The 19,412-nt window shown below is 46.6% G+C and overlaps 2 protein-coding genes across 4 annotated transcripts in view; one reads left to right on the forward strand and one right to left on the reverse strand.

The window, feature by feature from the left end:
• Positions 1-289: 289 nt before the first annotated feature.
• HPS6 (HPS6 biogenesis of lysosomal organelles complex 2 subunit 3) lies at positions 290-4,300 on the reverse strand. The gene is made up of 2 exons (XM_059851808.1): positions 4,156-4,300; positions 290-3,869 (listed from the first exon to the last, which is right to left on the reverse strand). Exon 2 carries the CDS (start codon positions 3,866-3,868, stop codon positions 1,421-1,423), a length of 2,448 nt encoding a protein of 815 aa, XP_059707791.1. The 5' UTR covers position 3,869; positions 4,156-4,300; the 3' UTR covers positions 290-1,420.
• ARMH3 (armadillo like helical domain containing 3) overlaps positions 4,244-19,412 on the forward strand; it is a 123,574-nt gene continuing 108,405 nt past the window's right edge. Inside the window, exons 1-8 of one of the 3 annotated variants that reach the window (XM_059851805.1) lie at positions 4,244-4,372; positions 11,371-11,482; positions 11,964-12,020; positions 12,142-12,288; positions 14,092-14,199; positions 15,050-15,142; positions 16,010-16,084; positions 16,701-16,787. In XM_059851805.1, coding sequence (XP_059707788.1) covers positions 11,381-11,482; positions 11,964-12,020; positions 12,142-12,288; positions 14,092-14,199; positions 15,050-15,142; positions 16,010-16,084; positions 16,701-16,787 — 669 coding nt within the window. In that variant the 5' untranslated portion in view covers positions 4,244-4,372; positions 11,371-11,380. Of the gene's footprint in view, positions 4,373-4,437; positions 4,540-4,899; positions 5,168-11,370; positions 11,483-11,963; positions 12,021-12,141; positions 12,289-14,091; positions 14,200-15,049; positions 15,143-16,009; positions 16,085-16,700; positions 16,788-19,412 lie in introns of those variants that run through there. The other 2 variants (XM_059851804.1, XM_059851806.1) reach the window with 2 other exon arrangements.

Genomic DNA, 19,412 nt, shown 5'->3' on the forward strand with positions numbered 1-19,412 from the left:
CAACTCTGTCGGGCCCAGCCACAGTCATGCATGGCCTGGACGGCCCTTCCCTGTGGCACAGAGCTCCAGCCTGTGCAGAATCTGCCTCCATGGCTTCATAGTGGTAAGCAGCTGAGTACCACAGAGGGAATGAGCTGTCTGGGCATGCTCTCTGAGCCCAGCTCTACCAGTTGTGAGCCAGCTGGGCAGCACCAGAGAGATGAGCCTGACCACTTTTCACCACAGGCAAAACAAGATTGCCCCCTCCTGAGGGTGTGTACCCTCAAAACATCCACCACCATCTCAGCAGTGCTTTAGGAACCTTTATTTTTAAAAGGAGTCTGTCTTCCACACTTAAGACCACTCTCAAGAGGATTAATGCAGGTGAATCTCCCGCAGCCCAACAAGGCACCAGGCAGCTCCTTTACACCAGAGCCCAGAATGCAGGGGCAAAGCCACAGCGAGGGTCTCCCTCCTGGTGGAAGGGGCCAGGGCACCTGAGAGAGGCTAGAACCTGGATCTTCCTGCACAAACTGCTCTCAAGTTACATTGATTTTGCAAACAGAGGCACAATATGAGCCAGACAACCCTGACAAAGCCCCTTTGTATGCAAAGGGCAAAGGTAGAGGAGATGGGAACAGAGGGCTCGGGTGTCCTGCAGCATAATCTAAGCTTCCACAAAGGAAAGGGAAAGGCAGGGCCAGCCCCAAGCTCTCATAGCCTGCTGCAAGCTTCTCAGCTCAGCAGAGAGTTTGGGTACTGTCTGGGACAGAGAGATAAGGGAATTAGGCTGCTCTTTTCAGCTAAGTAGCTGCAATCACTCACAGCTACAGGACTGATCCCAGAGGAGCTGTGGCGAGACAATGTGTGGAGTGCAGCAACTGCCAGTGTGTGTGCTGGGATCCCCAGTGCCATGGAGCTGTGCCACACGGGCATTTAGCATCTGACTGAGCCCAAAGCAGCAGGACTCAGTGACCCAGCTGCAGAAAACATGCCCTATTTCTCAAAGGCAGAGCTTAGAGGTACCACCCAGTTCACTGAGGGGCTCAATGGGGGGGGAAAGACTGTGTACTGCCTACCACTCCACCACCAGTACCAGAGGATCAGGGAAGTAGAAGTGGAGCTAGAAAGGAGCCAAACAAACTGAAAACAAAGTGCTTTGGGCAGGGAGTAGTTCTGTAGTTTTGTAGTGCAGCCAGCATTTTCATCTGCAAATGCACCTGACACTTGCTCCTCCACTGACACACACAAAATTGCATTTGCTAGGAATAACCAGAAGGCCTGCCCTGGCTCAGAGATCCCCCATCATCAGCCACCCAACAGGCTCTTCGAGATGCTGCAGAGATGCTTCAGAAAGGAGCAGGCTTCTGTACTGCCAATACAGGTAGGATTTCCTTTCCTTGTGCACCCAGGGCTTGGGATGACATTGTCCTTCCCCCCTTCACACACTGTCATCCTGTAGCAGTGCTGAGGGCGAGCAAGTCCTTGCCATAGATGGCTGAGGGACATCATCAGCCACTGCTTTTGAGGGGATTTTGTGCTCTCGGGGTGGGGTGGGAGGGGGGAAGGTGTTGCTCTGCAGGGCATCTGAGTACATCTCGTCCTGGACGCTGGGACGCTGCACAACCCTTTGCAGCAGTGGCTTAAGCAAGCCCACAGTCAGCTGGTTCCCCTCGCTGGAGAAGGGCACTGGGTCCTCCTGGGAATGAGGGAGGTGCTGCAGGACCATGGTGAGGATGTCTGAGGCAGTGAGCTCAGCAGGGCACAGCGGCCACAGCCTGTCCAGGTAAGGGTCCAGCTCCCGGTGCTGGGCAAACTCAGCCAGCAGTGTGATGAATATCTCCTTGTTAAGTAAGGGGCTGAGTTTGGAGAACTTCTCTGCCACCTCCACCACCCGCTGCCACTGCTTCAGATGGATGAGAAGGTGCAGAGCTTGCAGCACGGCCTTAGGCCTCTTGCTGCAGAGCAGAAGTTCCAGTTCCATCTCGTCATCCACCTCGCTGTGTTTGTTCTTTCGGGCCAGCACTCCCAGTGCTCTCTTGTACAGCGGCACTCGGCCCTCTGGGCCCTCCTTGCCGCCGTATGACCAGGAGCTGCTAACGTACTGCTGGGTCAGCTCCACAAAGCTGGGCAACCACTTGGGTTTGAACCTCAGGAAGGAGGCACAAATGAGCTCAAAGAGTGGGACCATCCCATTCTGACCCACCTCCTCCAGCTGCGGCTGACACAGGACCTTCTTCCATACCTCTGGGGTGGCCCTGGCTACCAAGTGGCCATCCCCATTCTGCTGCAGCTGCAGGCAGCTCCTTGTGGCCTTCCAGGCAGCCTTGGGGAAGGAGGCAAAGACAGAGTTCAGATAGGCCAAGTTGTCTTTGTCCATGTCAGACTGCAGAATGCGGCTGACCTCCTGCTCCACCAGCTCATTGCAGTAGCTTTCCACCTCACTCTCTGGGGCACACACCACGCAAGTCTTGAGGAGCTCCAGGCTGATGTAGCTCTGCAGCTCCAGGCTCACTGTGTTCAACAGCTTGGCGTAAGAGTCTTGTAGGCTTCGGACTGGCTTCTGCTTCTGGTGGAGGCTGTGCTGCAGGATGGCAGCGAGGACCACAGGAGCCTGGAACGTACCACCTTTCTTCAACTTCTCCACTGTCAGCTTGGAGCTGCTGAGGCTCCTCCTCTGATAATATCTGCAGGCCTCCTCAAACACCATCTCCACCAGGCATGGCTCAGGCCTGCTGTTGTCCTCAGGTTTGGAAAAGCTAAAGCTGTAAATGCCACTCTGACTGAGGAGCTGGATACTGTCCTCCTCTCCCTGGGACTCCAGGAAATGCACCTCTTTCATGCTCAGGACTTCCTTTTCTACAAGCCTTCCACTGTTCTGGTCGACAAGGTACAGTACTCCAGCTAGCACACAGGCCAGGATGCTGCCAAAAGTCTTCAGCTGGACAGGACTCCCTTGGGCCAGGGGGACACCCTCCAGGTCAAAGACATGCCTCTGTGTCCCATCTGGCTCCACAATACTCACAGAACCCTTTGTGCTCACCAGCAGCAGACCCCCACTGTTGGACACAGTGGAGGTGTGAATGTCCAGAGGCGCAAAACCTGAGAGAAGGCCCACAGAACCCAGCAGGAGCTTCTTGAAGTCTGACTCGCTGCTGGAGCGCAGCACCTTGCTGTGGATGAAGCCTGCAGAGGGGGATGTGATGGTGAACTCTGCCTTCTCTGGATGCCAGATGAGGAGGAATTTGGAAGTGGTGGCAAAGCCGGCAGCAGCAGGCACTAGGAAGACATGCTGGGGAGAGGCCAGGACCCGGTACTCGGGGCTGTTGTGCAGGACTATCCTCGCAGTGCCCAGCCGCACACCTTGCTCCCCCACCTCCAGAGCACGGGCACAGACACAGAACCTGAAGGCACACTTGCTCACGTCCGAGTGAGCACCCAGCGGCGGCCTCTCCTCACACCACACCAGGGTGGCTCCCTGGCTGCACACGGAGACGACTCGTGCCCGGGCACCCTGGCACAGCTCCAGCGTCTGCAGCAGCTGCCAGCCCACGGCCACCACAAAGTGCCAGACCTCGGTCCGGCCATGCTCCCACACCACGGCCAGTACCCAGGAGTCCGAAACCACAGGGCTCTGCAGGAAGAGCAGTCCCACGGGGGCTGGCTGGGGCGGCTGCCAGCTCCTCTCCAGGTCGGCTCCAGCGATGCTGTGGCGCTGGAAGGCCACCACCCGCGGCAAGGTGGGCGGCCGGCTCTTCTGCAGGAGCAAGACATGCTGCCCGTCGGGGCTGGACTGGACGTGGCTGGGCTCTTCTCCGCGGCACAGCAACTCCCGCAGCCAGTGGCCTCGGCTGAAGTCACTCAAGTCGGAGACCTGCCGCAGCTTCATCCTGTCAGGACAGCGTGCAGCAGGGCGAGTTGGGGCACGGAGCCACAGCCGCCACTCAGTCCCCTCCCGGAGCCCCGCCACGCCCTACTGCCGGCACCCTGCTCCCTCGGCTCTCTAGGAGGCCCCCATGGACACCTCGAGCACCTTCCCCCCCGCGGCGAGCCGGCTCCGCGGCAGCGACTCCCAGGGACCGGCCGCACCCGGAGCTCGCCACACACCCAGCGCCGCCCGAGAGAACTCCGCGCTGTCCCGGGCACACGCCAGGTCCCCCTCCCGCCGGGACCCACCTGCCGCGCGGCGACTGACGACCGGGCCCGGGCCCGGGCCAGTGGCAGCTCCGCTCAGCGCTGCGCAGTCACGGGGCCGCGGGTTTCCGGGCGGAGCCGCTCCGAGCCGCGGGCCGTCCCGCTCCTACTTCCGCCGCCGGTGCGGAGTGGGCTGCGGGGCCGCGTCCCGAGGGCAACCTGCGGGTCCCCGCAGACGGCGGGGCCATTTGTTACCGGGGTGCGTGTGTACGTGCGTGTGTCAGTCCCCGCGGGGCGAGCCGAGCTCCAACCGGCCCAGGGAGGAGCCTCCTCCGCCCGCCCCGCCTGCGGGAGCCGCGGCCGCGCGGGGAACCGGCGGGCGCACGCGCGGCGCCTGCGCGGTGTGCGGGGAGCGGCTGCCCGCAGGTGAGTGCGGGAGCGGCGGGGGGAACACGGGACCCCGCCTGCGGGGCCGGGCGCGCCCCCGCTGCCCCTCCGGCACCGGGGGCTCCGCTGCACCGGGGGCTCCGCAGGGCGGGTGCGCTCCCCGCCGCGAGGGGCCTCGCTGGGTACCGGCATCCCGTTCCACGGTCGCTCGCTGCCCACCCCGGTTAGCTGCGGGAGCGGCCGCACGCAGCCCGTGCAGCGGGAGGTGCTTCTCGTGGCCCGCCGGGACGCCGCGGTGCCCCGGTGCGTGCCCCGGGTGCCGGCCCCGACGAGGCCTCGGGGCCTGCCGCAGCCCAGCCCTTCGGTGCTCGTGGGCCGCACTGTACCCGGCTGCCGGTGGTTTGGGCTCGGGATAGCTCCTAGGAACCGAGCGAGCCTTCGCTGATCATTCCAGTTGTCTGGTTTACCTCACCCTTCTCCGAACATTTGTACGGGCAAAGCAAAGGGGAACAGCAACAGTGGCAAAGCAGTGGGAGCTTGCAGTGTTTGTTATGCTGAAGGCAGGGGCACTTACTGCACGAGCAAGCTGCGGCCTCGGTCAAACCCTGTTGCCTGTGTCGCTGTAACAAAGTTTGTTCATCAGCAGAGACTGTAATCCGAATGTATGGTGAGAGCCAATTAGGGGGAGCGGGTGGGTGGAATATGCAAAGCAATGAGATAATTTGAAGCATTGCGATACGTGGTGGCTGCAGTTCACCAGCTGTTTGAGCTCTAATAGGAAATGTGACAAAAATGTAGAAGAGGAATTTCAAGGGGAGGAAAGGACAACAGTTTGGCTTTCCAGTGATAATAGGTTGATCCACATTGTGTCGTTTCTGGCACTTTTGCTATGTGCAAAGAGATACTGTGGGTAGGGTACATACAGTGTAGAAAAGTTAAACAGTTATTAGCTACCATGCACAAAAGGAACAGTGAGGCTTTAATGGGCTGCTGGACTAAGCATTCATCTGCTCCCTCCCCCAGCTAACACACCAGGCAGCCATGCAGACATCCATTAGGAGAGGAAGGGTCAGCCTCTGCTGCTCAGAGTTGCTGAGTTGCTGTATTCTGGCTCCTTATTTTTGATTTTTTTTTTTTTGAACTTACACCTTTTCATGTTTGCATTTTAACTCCTGAGTACTTGTGCTGCTGATGGTCTGTATCTCAAAAATGCTACCCACTCTGCAGCTTCACCTTTCTTATCTTGGCATGACTTTACTGTGCAGCTCTTAGAACATAGCAGCTACCTCAGAAGTCAGAGCCGAGGTCATGCAGCTGCACTGTGTTCAGCGTGGGTCTTGGATCCACACCACCAGCTGAAGCCGTGGGAAAAGGACTGGAGAAGGTTACAGGGAGAGTGTTTTTCTTCAGAAGGAAGGTGTTTGAAAAAGTCTGCAGGTGATGTGAGCTTTTAGGTGGGAGTATAAAAGCAGTGCAGAATATTTCATGGTAAACTATGTGGGATGGATTCTAAAGGACTTGAAAAGTAAAAACCCAAAGTCATTTTCTGACATGAGAGAGCTGGTCATGGTAATCAGGAATACAGAGAGAAAGTGTGGTGAAAGGAAAAAAATTGCCTTGTATGAAAAGGGTGTGAACAGATGCTGGTGGAGGCATGCAGCACTTGTCTGGATGGAATTGATGGGAGGAAGCATAGGTAGTTGGTAGTGTGAAGTTGATGGACTGGGTGTTATTTTAACTGGACATGTAGAAATTAATGCAGTTATGCATGAAGTGTTAAAATTGTAGCTCAAATGTTACTCTTTTATATCATTGCTAAAGCAGGTGCAATGGGAGAAGTAGCATGTGGCTGTATTTGCATTAGGAAGCTGCTTTTCTAATTTTTCAAGAGCTAAAAAATAGGTTAGAAATGTAACTTTAGATTGTACTATGTAGAAGCATATAGACTGCTCTGAGTGGGATGGAAGGAATTTCTAGTAATATATACATAAATAGACTGTGGCTGTGCTGGGGCTTATTGCTTTGTACTGCAGAAAAAAATAGGAAAAATCTCTCTGGGTTTTTTGTCATCTGCACGCCTTCAGAATATGTTTCTCATTGCATACTGCCTGAAGGCACCTGGAAATTCTGCAGCATGGCTCCAAAGCTTGTACACTGTGTTACTGTTTCCCTTACTGGTGGGTTGAGCGCCTTACAGTTGTAGAGGAAAGCACAGTTTGAGCAGTTTTTATTCTAATGGCCAATATACAGATGAAGTTGTGAACAATGAATGGACTATAAAAGCAGTGTGGATATACTTGCACAATCTGTAACTGCCAGTGCAAGAGTTTGTGGAGAAAGAGCTGCAAAAGGGCGTATGGCAGAAATTTGGCCATGGTGGTTTCTAAAGCATTGAAAAAAGCCCTATGTGTTCTTGCTCTGTTTGTTCTCAAGAGGGGTCTGCTCGGCTGCTGATGGGTGGTCCTGGGGGTTTAACAGAGCAGCTGGAACTGGGTCCAGGCACTTCCTGTGCACTGGGATTCATAAATTGTTGTGCTGGGTGCCGGTTGTCTGTTGCTTCCAGCGATGGATGAGCGCTGGGACCTGTGTTGTAACTGCCTGTTGTTCAGGTTCAGTATTTGCAGATTCATCACGTGGATGAAGTGCAAGTTTTTCCTGGTACTTCACTGAAGTATTTAATGAGTGCTTAGCTTGTAACATGTTGCTTTAGAAGCTGTGAGTTAACTTTTAAACCCCCTCCCCCCCTTGCATGATGGAGGCAGTTTTTGAGCAACTTTCCTTTAATCCTGAGTGATGTACCTGCAGAATGCCTTGAAAGGCAAAGCATGATCACACTGAGTCCCAGGCGCATACACTCAGGGAGGGAGGAGGCAATTGCTGCCTTTGAAATGTTTGAACAGGCTAGTCCAATCTTAGTAGCTCTGGCAATTGGATTCTAAAAGCAGAAGTATCTTAGTTCTTATTCAGAGTCTTTATAAAATTGATTGAGGTTCAGGGCTTTGACATTAACTAACTAATACAGATCACATCATTTGCACAGCCTTTTCCAGGTAGTGAATAAATGGTTTGCCAAGTAAGTTGTATGTGAAAATAGAGTTTTGCATAATCTGTATTCTTTTTGTCTAGCCAAGAAGTGTTGCAGTATATTTTGTGAGGTGTCCACACTGAAAAAAATACACTTATTCATCTTTGGTTGCATGTAGGGGTTGTGTATGTGCATTTATAATCTTGAAAACTTTCAGGTTTGTTAGCCAAGGCAATTAAATGCAAAGTGCTGTGCTTGATGGGCTGCATGCAAGATTACAGAAGTTAAAAGTTTTAGATCCTGATGTCATTATGGTGCAGATGTGCATTAATGTTATCCTCTTGACAGTATTTTTGCTGTTAAAAGACAGTCTATGGAATACTAATAAGTCTGTGCAGGAGCTGAGTGACAGTGTGAAGCATTGTGTAGCAATTCTCAGTGTGCACAAGTCTGAGTAAATCTCAGACTCAAAATACCAGGTTCGTTTACCCTGTGGCTACTCTAACAAAAAGCTAACAGAGCTGTGTTCATCGGAATGTCATATGTTTGGTTGGAATCTCTGTTACGAGTTCTGGAGTGAAACAGAAAGAAGGTGGATGGTTGGATGTGCTCATCTCTTCCTGACTGGATCAGCTGATCCTGGGGTTGATGAGAGATAAAGCAAAAGTCTGCCTGAACTTGTGTCTTTTATCTTCCTGCCTTTGAGCTGCCAAGACTCGTGCTCTGTCAAGTTTTCTTTTAGTTCCATATGAAGCATCTTGGATCTTCTGCTGCACAGCAAAGTGTTTGTTGTTCTAAAAATCCCCATACGTGTGCTTCTTGTGGCCCTGAGGGGCAGTTCTCCTGTGCAGTCATGCAGTCAGCAAATACAGCAGGATTCACTTAGCAGCATGTGTTAATGGGAATAACCTATTGACAGAATAAATTATCCATTTGAACCTAAAACGTGGAAAATGCACCCATGCCTTTTAAATGTGGTGTTTAAAGGGAAATTGTTAATTATCATCAATGTTGTTGTTTTCATAAGCTGTCAGGGCATCATGATAATTTGACACCTCTGCAACTTATTTATAAATGTTTTGTGCATTTAACTGTTGTTTTCTGCAGATGAGTAGACGGTCTCCATTAGCAAAATGCAGTTTTCTGTTTGTCTTTATGACATCTAGAAAATGTAATTGCATAAAGTGAAAAGAAAAAACCATTTGTGTGACCCGATCATCATAGGTCACAAAACAAACACAGCCTAATAAAACGTTGGCATGAGAGGCATGAGTTACATTTCTCTCTTTGCTTCTCCATGTGCTCATTTGTAGAACAGCAAATTATAAACAAGAACGTTATTTAATCCTTGCCTCTAGCAGTTGTCTGTGTATGTGCTCTGTGCAGCTTTGATTGAGAGAATGTGAATCCTAAGACCCATTTTGACAGAGACTAGAATTTTCAAATGATCATGTGATCCTTCTGATGCTCACCCTTTGTATCTTGATGTATTTCGATTTTTCTGTCTTTCTGGAAATGTAGGAGAGGGGTTAAAATACAGCTCTGAAAATCCAGGGACTCAGCAGAACTTATTGATCCCCTCCCATTCACGTACACATTTGATGTGAGAACGCTGACCTAGAAGCACTGAGAGTTAGTTTATTAGTTTTGACATTGGGATTCGTTAGCTGTGATTCAATTAGAAGCACACTGATGGATGTGTTTGTATGCTGGGGCTGGCAGCTGTTTTTGGTTCAGAAACTTACAGTTCTAGTAGGAAAATTGTTTTGTGCAACCTTACCCAAGATTTGTATTCCTAGGCTAAAAGTGACATCGCTCTTGATTTGGTTTTTAATAGATTTCTCAGTGTTTCCAGTTATGTTTCTAATTAGAATAATGTCTTATTTCCCTTGACAGTTTAAAAATAACGCAAAGTCTTTAAAAGAAAAGCTATCAAGATGATTGAATAATGTTTTTTTTTTTTTTGTTTGTTAGTTGGAAACTTCTTCCATCTTAGTTTGATACAAAGACCTACTAGGCTATGGGAATAATTTTGGTTTTTACAGAAGGTTATGGTGCAGTCGTTGCTAAGCTTTCTTCTGTCAGGGCGTCTTCCCATTCCCACTCCAGCCCATAACCAGCCAGCTGGTTCCCTTTCTAGTGGGAAGACAACACCTCTCTGCCTATGTAAATGTTAGCTTTCCAGGTGTGAGATCTGCTGCTCTCTTTCCTACCCTTTCCCATCCTGGCAAAGCTCCTTCCCTTTGCACCTGGGGCAGGGTCTTTTGCTGCAGAATTGTTTTTCCAGGCCTGAAAATGTTTTTCTGTCCCTTAGAACCAAGATTTATGGCTAAAGGGATGGATGTTTGAGTAATGACTCTGGAAGCCTGAGAGTCCTAGTTAAAAACATAGTTGTAAGTCAGCTAAAAATTGTCTGTAGTGGAAAGAATGTAAGGGAGATCTGGAACTAGTATTCAGTAGTTGGTAGAACTTTGAGAGAAAAGCAGATCTAAACCTGTGGGAGAGGGTTCAGACAGTCTGGGATTGAGACTACATCCAAAGCTACCTCCATGGTGTCAGCTCAGAAAGCTCTGGGGTCCTCGATTGGAACGGCGAACTTACCTCTCTGTCCATGATTTATCATGGCTGAACACAATGACCACAGGAGCCTGCCCATGCTTTTCTGGAGCATGACTTAAGCCTCTGTGGGTGGGATGCTGTTACCATGTGTGCAATTACCTTTGGAGGTATGGGAGAAAGTCTGGGAGCTCAGGGGTATGAGAAGGGATGGCATTCCTTTTCTGCTAAGTACTTCTGACATGCTGCAGTGATGGAGGAGGTCAGAACAGTGCTAAAGCTGTGATGCTTGCCAGGAAAATCTGTGATTGCAGATAAATGTGTATTTGCAAGGTCAGAGTAGTGCTGCACTTGGTAGCATCACACATGAGGTTGAGAATATGTGGCAAGTTGTGTGTTCTGACTCAGCCCCTGGAGTGGGTTGTCTCACAGAAAGCTCAGGACCACATTACTTTGTATAATGGCTCATTTTGTAATAAGGATACTCCTTTTTTTTTTAATAGTATGATCAGTAAGGCACCAATACTGATAGTAGAACTTTGTGGTTTTAGAAAACCCTTTGCTGTCAAGTGGATCAAGAAATTAATTTGGTTAAAAAAAAAATCCCCGTAAATCTTGTCCTCTGTCTTGCATCCTCCTCCCAAAACAGAACCACATGGGATGCATTTGTGGTTGGGCTTCCTCTCTGGCTGAATTTTCAGAGCAGCTGGCCCAGAGCAGCATCCCCATAAGGATGCTAAGGTGCAGAGGGAGGCTTTCCTTGTGTTGGATGCCACTTCAGAGTACAAAAAGCAGAATTTGAAGTGCTTTGGTGGGCAGCAAATTAAACAGAAAAGAGAAGACTTTCAAATAGTTTCAGGAGCTTCATGTCACCAGATGCCTTTGAGGCTTGACCAGTATAAAAAAAGACTGGGTACCTATTTGATATCAAGTATCACAGTTCCTCCAGTGAGATTAAAAAATACATACTTTTCTAAATGTAAACTGCATTGGTCTGGATAATGAATCACTTTCTAATAGAGAAGAATTAAAATTTATCCATAAGGAGCTTATTCTGTTTCTGCCTGTGTGTGGACTTCTGCCTGTCTTTGAAATGGGATGTAGAACTATATGGGTCCTTTGATCTGATTTCTTATCTGGTGTAGTTATAAATGCCCCTACTTACAGCTTGTGAGAGACTGTGAGTATTTCAGTGCAGTGAAAAAAATCTCTCATGGTTGAGGCAGGCCATATATGCCTTGAAGAAAAGTTCAAGTTTTCTGAGCTTTTTTGTCTGTTCTTCCCTTCAGGGTATACAGCATGGCCCAGACAGAGAAGAAAGGTGGGCTGCTCCGTAAATCGTCAGCCTCCAAGAAGCCATTGAAAGAGAAAGTGGTGTTGATGTATGATGAAATTTTCACGGTAAGCAGCTGAGCATCTCTTTTTTTCTAAAGGGTTGTGTTAAATTTTCTTGGTTTAGTTTATGCTGAGGGTTTTTTCTCAGTGGATTTCTTTCCTCAAGGTAAGGAACAGTGTACAGTGTACACTGCACAGTGTAGGCACATGCTCCAGGCTCTCCTACTGTCATGCAGAACTCTGTATTCTGCTCTCTTCCAAAATGTTTCCATGTCCTGTTGCTTACCAGAACCATACCATCTATGGGAAGTCGTGGCTTTCTCAGACTTCTAAACAATTCAGAAAATAAACAGAGGCATCCCAATTGAGAGCTGCTTCTCTTGGTCCTTCTTTATTTTGGGAATCTCTGTAGCCAGAATTCTGCACTTTGAGACCTCTTGGTCATCTGGCAGGTGATGCTGACTCTGAGCTATCCATGATAAAGACTTTCTTTAAATTCTGCCTGAACGATTTCCTTGCCCTCATGCCTTGTTTCTTTTCCTTGCAGACGGAGGACCCCAGTAAGTGCAACCCTAGGTTTTGGGAGGAGCTGTTTCTCATGAAGGTAACAGAATGTGAACATCCTGTTGCTGTTCTGCCTACAAAGTGGCAGACAGTGCAAGGACTTCTGTTTCTAAGGTGTTGGTGATGGTATAATGTGCCTGAACTGCTTCTTAACCTGACAGGTCAACCTGGAGTATCTAGAAGGCAAGCTGGAGGCTCTGGATGGGGAAGAATTAATGAAGATAAAAGATAACATCAACTGCTTGTTTCAGCACTGCATCCAGGCCCTGGGTGAGGAGCACCCAATCAGAGTGGTGAATGCATTACAGGTACCATGCTGGGGGACAGGGAACGCTGTCTTACTGCTTCTGATGAGGCCATGTGTTTGTTGCTGGTATCAAACACCTTGTGCTTGTTTCTTTGTTATTGAGAAGTGATGTCTACAGGGCAGTTGCTACTTGTTGTCTGTGGAGGTTCCAAACATTCATAGTCTCTACTCTTGGCACAGCAATAGGTGGTTTCAGAATTCATGAGGATCTGATGATGGAGGATGAAGTGGATGGCAATGAGCAATCAAAGGGGCTTGTTCACATCGCAGGCTGTCAGTTTGGGGGGGTCTCAAAAGTACTTAGGCTGTGTAGCTTTGTGTTTTACTTTCACCTCATTTATTTCAGCTGCCTTTTTCAATTTCTGTATGGGTCAAAAAAGAAATAAAGCTCTGGAGAAGTTAGTGTGAAATTTATGCAGGAAATTGCCTCAGCTGGACACTTCCTAATTGGAAGCTGTGAAGAATTATCACTCAGAATTCATAGCCATTTTTGTGCAGGTTGTTCCTTACCAAAGCTCTGCTGTTCCATGTCTTGTGAGAGACTCCCCTCCTCAGTTTTGGTATTTGATGTTACTAGTTCACAAGCTGATTCTCACAGTTTGGTGAATGCATTTGTTTTAGGAGTATGCAGAGTGCATTTCAGCTTTAGGAGTACAGGATATGAAATTCAGGTTTGAAGAAGTCATCTGTAGGAGACTGTGGACCAGCAGTGAGCTGGGAAAAGTTGACTCAAAACAGAATATTACATCTGTGTACAATCTTGCATTGTTTTATTGTTATTTTTAGAATTAGTTTGAAAGGGTGCTACTAAAATTGTAGTTATAGCTACAGAGACAACTTAGACCAGCCCCAAATTCTTAAACTTGTATCCAGACTCTTGGAAGAACTTAGGGCAGGCCATAAGAATCCTGCGGTGTGCATGTAAATAAACCAGGTAACACATCCTGAGCTCAAACTGGGAGAGTGTTTCCTTAATCAGACTATGTTAATGTGGAAAGTTACCAAAACTTAACTTAAGCAATCCTTTTTTTGAGAATCAGCATGGTGACCAAAGGTTTGTTTAGCCCAGTATCTGTTTCTGACAGTAACCCAAAAAAGGATGTCTACTTGCTGTTGTGTGGTTCTGGAGGTCTGCTAATTCCATCAGTCTGTTTTGTCTCCAGCTTTATATGTGAAACTAATTACCTCTCACTGTTGAATTTAAGCTGGAATCTAAAACTGCAGTGGTTGTATTCCTGCTCATTCCCCTCTTCACAGGACTGAGAAGTGCCTGATGACAAAAGTCACCCCAGACATTTCTGTCTCTTAGGACAAATGAGTAATTTGCTGTCCATAAATTTTCCTCAGAGTCTGCTGGAAGCATAGTGTGCTGATACCTGTGTATCTTCAAGAACTTGGAATGAAGAAGTAATTAAGCTGCCTGATGGACTTGGAACTTTTTCTTTTTTTTTTTTTCTTTTTTTTTTTTTTGTGGGAAGATTGGTTCTTCTTGTTGACAAAGACACAGTTTATTGCTCCAAGTCTCCAAGTTGGTATAGCAGTGTGGTAACCAAACAGAAATTAGTGCTCAAACAAGAAAAATATGGACAAATATATTCTTCTCCAATTTTTATGAATTTTCAGCATCTAAGAGCCCTTTTGGAAATGCCAGAGCTGGAGGAGAGGTCAGACAAAATCTGTGGCCTCCAGGCTGGTGGTATTAATTTCAGTATCTGCCAGTGCTAGGAGAGGATCATGCAGTGGGTTCTGCTATTGAGTTGGAGGTGTTGCCTTACATCTCACCTTCTGTTATTTCCCTTTGCAGACTTTGTGTGCATTGATCCGGGGTGTCCATCAGAAGAACAAATCCACTTCTGGGTTTGACATCATCAACATGCTTGTGGGTTTTGACAAAGCAGAGCTGTGTATGAAGGTGAGGCCCTGGCAATGCAGAGAAGCAGTTTGCACAGCAGCTGTGTTGCAAGGGCAGTGAGTGTTCCTGGGTGTGTCTACCAGGCAGCAGCTTTTGGGGGAAATATTTGAGCTACTTACTAGAAATAACTGTCCTGAAGTTCTTTACCTGCCAGTAGCACAGACATTTGGGGTCCCTGGGTTGGTTAGTAATATAACAGAGCATGTTCTTTTTCTTTATTTCCACACTGTGTAGTCACTGTTGTTGAGAAACTTAAAGCCAGCAAAGGCTGTCACAGGTGATCACCACCTATTATTGAACCTCACATCTTTTTCTTTATCTGATTGTCATACCCTCTCTTCTCACACTCCATCAGCACATGTATTGTTTTAAACTTACTTGATGCTCTTCACTGTAAAGAGGTTGAGTTTGGGAAATGACAAAGTAACCAGTGATAAAGCTGAATTCTTGTTGTATCTTTCATCTCTCTCCAAGACTAGCAATTTTTCTTCTCTATACAACCTGTAGTATATTTGGGGAAAACATTAGTAGTTTGCCTATCAGTTTTTTAATCATAATTTATGTATGTATTGTTGATTGGAGGTGTGCTGCTGCATCTGGAGAAAACTCAAGGAAAATGATAATGATGTTCTACCAGTAGTCATTAAGCTGTAGTTAACACAAATAGTGTTGAGAAGCAATAGTATGAATGTGGCCTGGGTAGCAGTAGTAATGGCTCAATTATTGATTCTGGAATAACATGACTTTATATTGGTGCTCTGCTACTTTAATCTTCCAGAAGGCTTTGTATAGAAAACATTTCAAGTAATTTAAAATACTACTTTTAAATAATGTGACTGTTGTTCTTTAGAATCTGATGGAGAGCTTGGACTCCCTCCTCTGTGCAGAAGGTTCTGAAAGCCTAAAAAGCTTGTGTCTGAAGCTGCTTCTCTGCTTGGTGACAGTAAGTAATTACCAGCTGCATAATAACTTAAGGGCTTATATAAGCCACATCTGAGGGATGGAACTGTTTCAAAACTTGAGCAGAATGCTGCAGTGTGAAGCTTAAGAAGTAGAAAGAAGTGGTGAATGAGAGCCAGTGTCAGTCCAGAACATGCATGGTAGCTCCAACCATGATGCCAGTGCAGACACTTTTCAACCTGTTAGATGGGTGCCAACTGGGGCTGAAGGGGAGAGGCAGGAGGATGTATCAGTTGGACTCACGGGTGTGGGGTTTTTTTTAGGAAAAAGATACTTAAGAAGTCTCAGATAAATGGAAAGGAAGGGAGAAGGGTTGATGAAAGACAGAAAGTGTGGACTAGACCAGAGTGGTGAGGATGTGAAGAATGAGGAAGTTGTAATAAATTGCCACTCATCAGCTTTTGGAGATGGTCAACTGTGAACTATTTTGACTGTGATAAGAGATAATTGAGAGTGGTGGAGCTCTTCATTGCCTTCTTCATGATGGGAAGCTTCTCAGTGGAGCATATGCGCCCTGTTTTTCATTCTCTGCCTCCTGTGTAGAGCCTGCAACAGCTGATGGCTGTTGTCATTCATGCAGCTGTGCAAAATACCAGCGTGTGGAGGAGTGGGGGAGCTCTTAGTCCGTGGGTAGTGCTTCTTGGCAGAGACAGGGCTGGCAGGCAGGACAGATTTCTTTTACTTCATGTCTAGCTCTATTGCTAGTCACACCTTGACTTGCTAAGTGTGAGATTCTGGATAAATGTGTCCATCTGGAAGCAGAACTCTCCTGTTCCCAATGTATGCCAGAGGCAGCTAGAGCATTGGTGGAGGTTTCGGATGAGCTTTTAAAACTTTTGTTTGTACTCAGGTGACAGATAACATTAGCCAGAACACCATCCTGGAGTATGTGATGATTAACAGCATATTTGAAGCTATTTTACAGGTAAGGGTTCTTCCTTCTACTGTGGGGACTCTTCCATAGTGAGAACTTTCAGTAATGTGTTTGCTTTTCAGCTTTTTCAACGCGATGTAGTTCACTGGCACTGTTGCTGCTTCCGTTCATAGCTCAGTCATACATATATTTTGTAATGTTCTCTCCCCTTTACACTAGTCTGCTGTTTTTAGTCACTACTGACTAAAAAGATACTGAACAGATTTCTGGGCTAATTTCACACAGAATTTCTTTACTGGAGAAACTGTTTTTCGGAAGGTAGTGTGGATATATTTTTTCTGCTCTTGGATAAATTATACTTTTTTTCAGTGAAACTGAGCCTTGGAGAGACCCAGAACACTTGCACAGTTTATGATGAGATATTATACAATGCTGTTGTGAAATATATTTGCCCTTTATGCCCTGAAAGCCTATGTGCATCCTTTCTGTGATAAATGAGCTTCTGTGTGTGCAGAACTTCCTTGAGGCACTGACACTCCCTTCACCCAAATATCCTCTTTCAGATAGGACATAATTTGCTCTTACACATACATTTCATGGCTGTGCTCTGAGTCACTGCAAGCTTCCTGCAGGAGGCCTGACAGAACAGTGTGATTGTTTATTCCAGATCCTGTCCAGCCCTCTTAGTCGCAGGGAACATGGGTATGATGCTGTTGTCCTTTTGGCCTTGCTGGTCAACTACAGAAAGTATGAGGTAGGTGTAGAAGCATCACTTCTCTCTACTTTACTAATTTAGAGTGGCCTCTGGATTATGGAGGCAGCACGCAGTAGAGTTTTTAGCAGTGCACACTGTAGCATCAGGGCATCAGCGTGGAGCAGGGGAAGCTTTGCAAGGCAGCCCTGTTATCCTCCCTGTGTCTGTCTCTGATGTATGTGTACAATCAAATGTGTGTGATACTCCTACAGCTCCTTCTGTGCCAGCATGAAAGAAACTACCCTAGGGAATTTGCATTTCCTTTGTGGAAATAGTCTGAGGAAGGTCCTTTTGGAAGAGTTGCTGTTGTGCCAAACCACATGTCTGACTCTGTGTGTGTGTGTGTGTGAGTATGTGGTTATACATAATCTCCAAAGTAAAATGAGCTGTCAGTCATCCTGGGCTTCAGACTGAATTTATGATTTGGGACCTGACTAGCTGACTGAAAGAGCACAGATCCCCAGAAGAGATGGTGAAGCTGTGACCAAAGAATGAACTGAAACATCACAGCTAGTAGTTCCAAGAGAAGTCTTTTTCTCTCTCTCTTTGATGGATTCCTCTTTGAGGAACTTTATTCATCATCCTTTTTATGTTTATGGTATATTCCCATTTTTTTTCCGTTATTCATCAGCTTGAAAAAAAACATTTCAGATGTCAGAACAACACCTAATGTTGGCTTTACTTTGTATGAGGCATGATGCTTTAATGATCAGGGTTTTTTTTTTTCATAAATAGGAATATTTTAATATACTTCATTAGGCAGCAAATAGGAAAGTTCTGGAATAACCTGCCCTTCAACAGAATTACAAATAGGGAGCAGGCTTCAAAACCTACCTGGTTTTATAATAGATCTAGTTCTGAATTATGAATAGATCTAGAGAATATGCAAGGACAGGAACTACACTTGGTGTCAAAGTAATGCCTGTCAATTTCTCATTCCTGTCAATGATGTCAGAATCATGAATTGCAGATTCTCTTCAGCATTCTGTGCTGTGGTAGCATGGAACAGGAGCATGGAGTCTGACATCAGTAGACTATGATACCTGGCTATGAGGGAAAACTGTTGGGAATTATCTGTAAGTGGGGTTACTTATGAGGGTGGACTAGGAGGACCAGAGGTCTCATTGCCACGTTCAGACAAATGGTGGAGAGCTGTGTAATGCCATCCCTGAGGCAGGGATCCCTGTGGACTGCAGTTTATGTCCTTAGTCAGGTAGAATGCTGTGAGTGCAGGAGACTTGTCCTTGGCTTTCTGGGGAGTGTTGAGCTGGGGTCAAGTGCTTTGGAGAACACTCTGAGATATCTTGAAACTGGGCACTCTTAAGGAAGTTGTGCTGATGTTTGAAAAGTGCGATCCATGCAATCCAGCTGAAGCAGACGTGTAGCAAGGGGAACTTCAGCCCAACCAGCTCCTCTGGCAAGGCTGAAAGCTATTCCCAGGAGGGTTTTATGTGACAACTGCCCAGCACTGCCCTTGGTAGCAGTGCTACAAGCCAAGCCTCCAGTAATGCAGGCATAAGCTTTGTCCTTGAGTAGCTGCTTTCATTTGCTGTTCTTTGGCCCTTAGGGTCAGTATGGTGGTTGTCTGGTTGTCAGTGACTTGTAGCACACTTTCATGCCTCAGGTGCTCTGGAGTTCTCTTTTTAGTTAACTATGGTGCAGCTGAAAGGTTCTCTTTTGGTCTGAACTCCATTGGTTGTCTTTCCAGCTGTTTAAGAAAATCTAAAAAGGCTCAAAATTCATTAGCTGACTATGATTTTGTCTGTTTTTAGTGTAAATACCACTGTGTTTACATTAGGATCTTCTTTTGTATTTTTGGGATGTGAATTTTGTAATCTCTCCAATTCCTTGGAGAGTATCTCTCCATGTTGTCATTACCCATGTTGATGAGATCTTGGCTTGCTTATTGACTTCTGTTCTAGGGATTTACATCTCTTTACTTGGAACCTTTAAAGGGATGCCCCTGATTGAAATCCTAATAGTTTTCAGAAGTTGTTCCAAGTATATACTTATCCAAGCCATCAACTATATATTTTTTTTAATACTAGTCCTAATTTCAGAGAAAATACTTCTGCATTGATACTGTGAGAAAGAAAATGCTGAGAGAAAAAGTATTTATTTGATCACTTTCCCAATGTTTTAAGGGATGGCTGATAGGATAGCAAGTTAAAACATAAAATCAAGTAGTGAATTTTGAATACGTACTAATTGATTACATATAGGCAGAAGTTTGTTTGCATCATGTTCAATCTGCTAGAATTACCTTGTGTCTTTTGTTAGAGCTGAAAGAAATTAGTTAGAATGTGGGGTTTTCCCTTTGTGTGCTTGTCTGGCAGCATACAGTGTATCCAGCAACCCTTCATGTCCAGTTTTGTGCACTTGCCTCTCCTTGCTGTAGACAACTACAGGTCTGAAAGACACAGCTTTGGAGAATCAGAAAGTTCATGTGTTTTTCTTTTTTTTCCCAAAGGTCTTGCATAACTCAATTTTTTTTTTTTTTAATTTCTTTAACAAAAAAGTAATTATTCAAGCTCCAATTCCCTGAAAAATGACCTGCCTGCAGATGAGACTTTTCTTCTGTGTCTTGATTCAAAATAAACTTTTTTAGTTCTGCACTGACACACA

The sequence above is a fragment of the Haemorhous mexicanus genome, chromosome 7, assembly GCF_027477595.1.
Source record: "Haemorhous mexicanus isolate bHaeMex1 chromosome 7, bHaeMex1.pri, whole genome shotgun sequence".
Taxonomy (NCBI): Eukaryota; Metazoa; Chordata; class Aves; order Passeriformes; family Fringillidae; genus Haemorhous; species Haemorhous mexicanus.

Bases quoted from the DNA above. Each gene is read 5' to 3' on its own strand.
- HPS6 (XM_059851808.1), bottom strand. From the start codon at position 3,868: ATGAAGCTGCGGCAGGTCTCCGACTTGAGTGACTTCAGCCGAGGCCAC.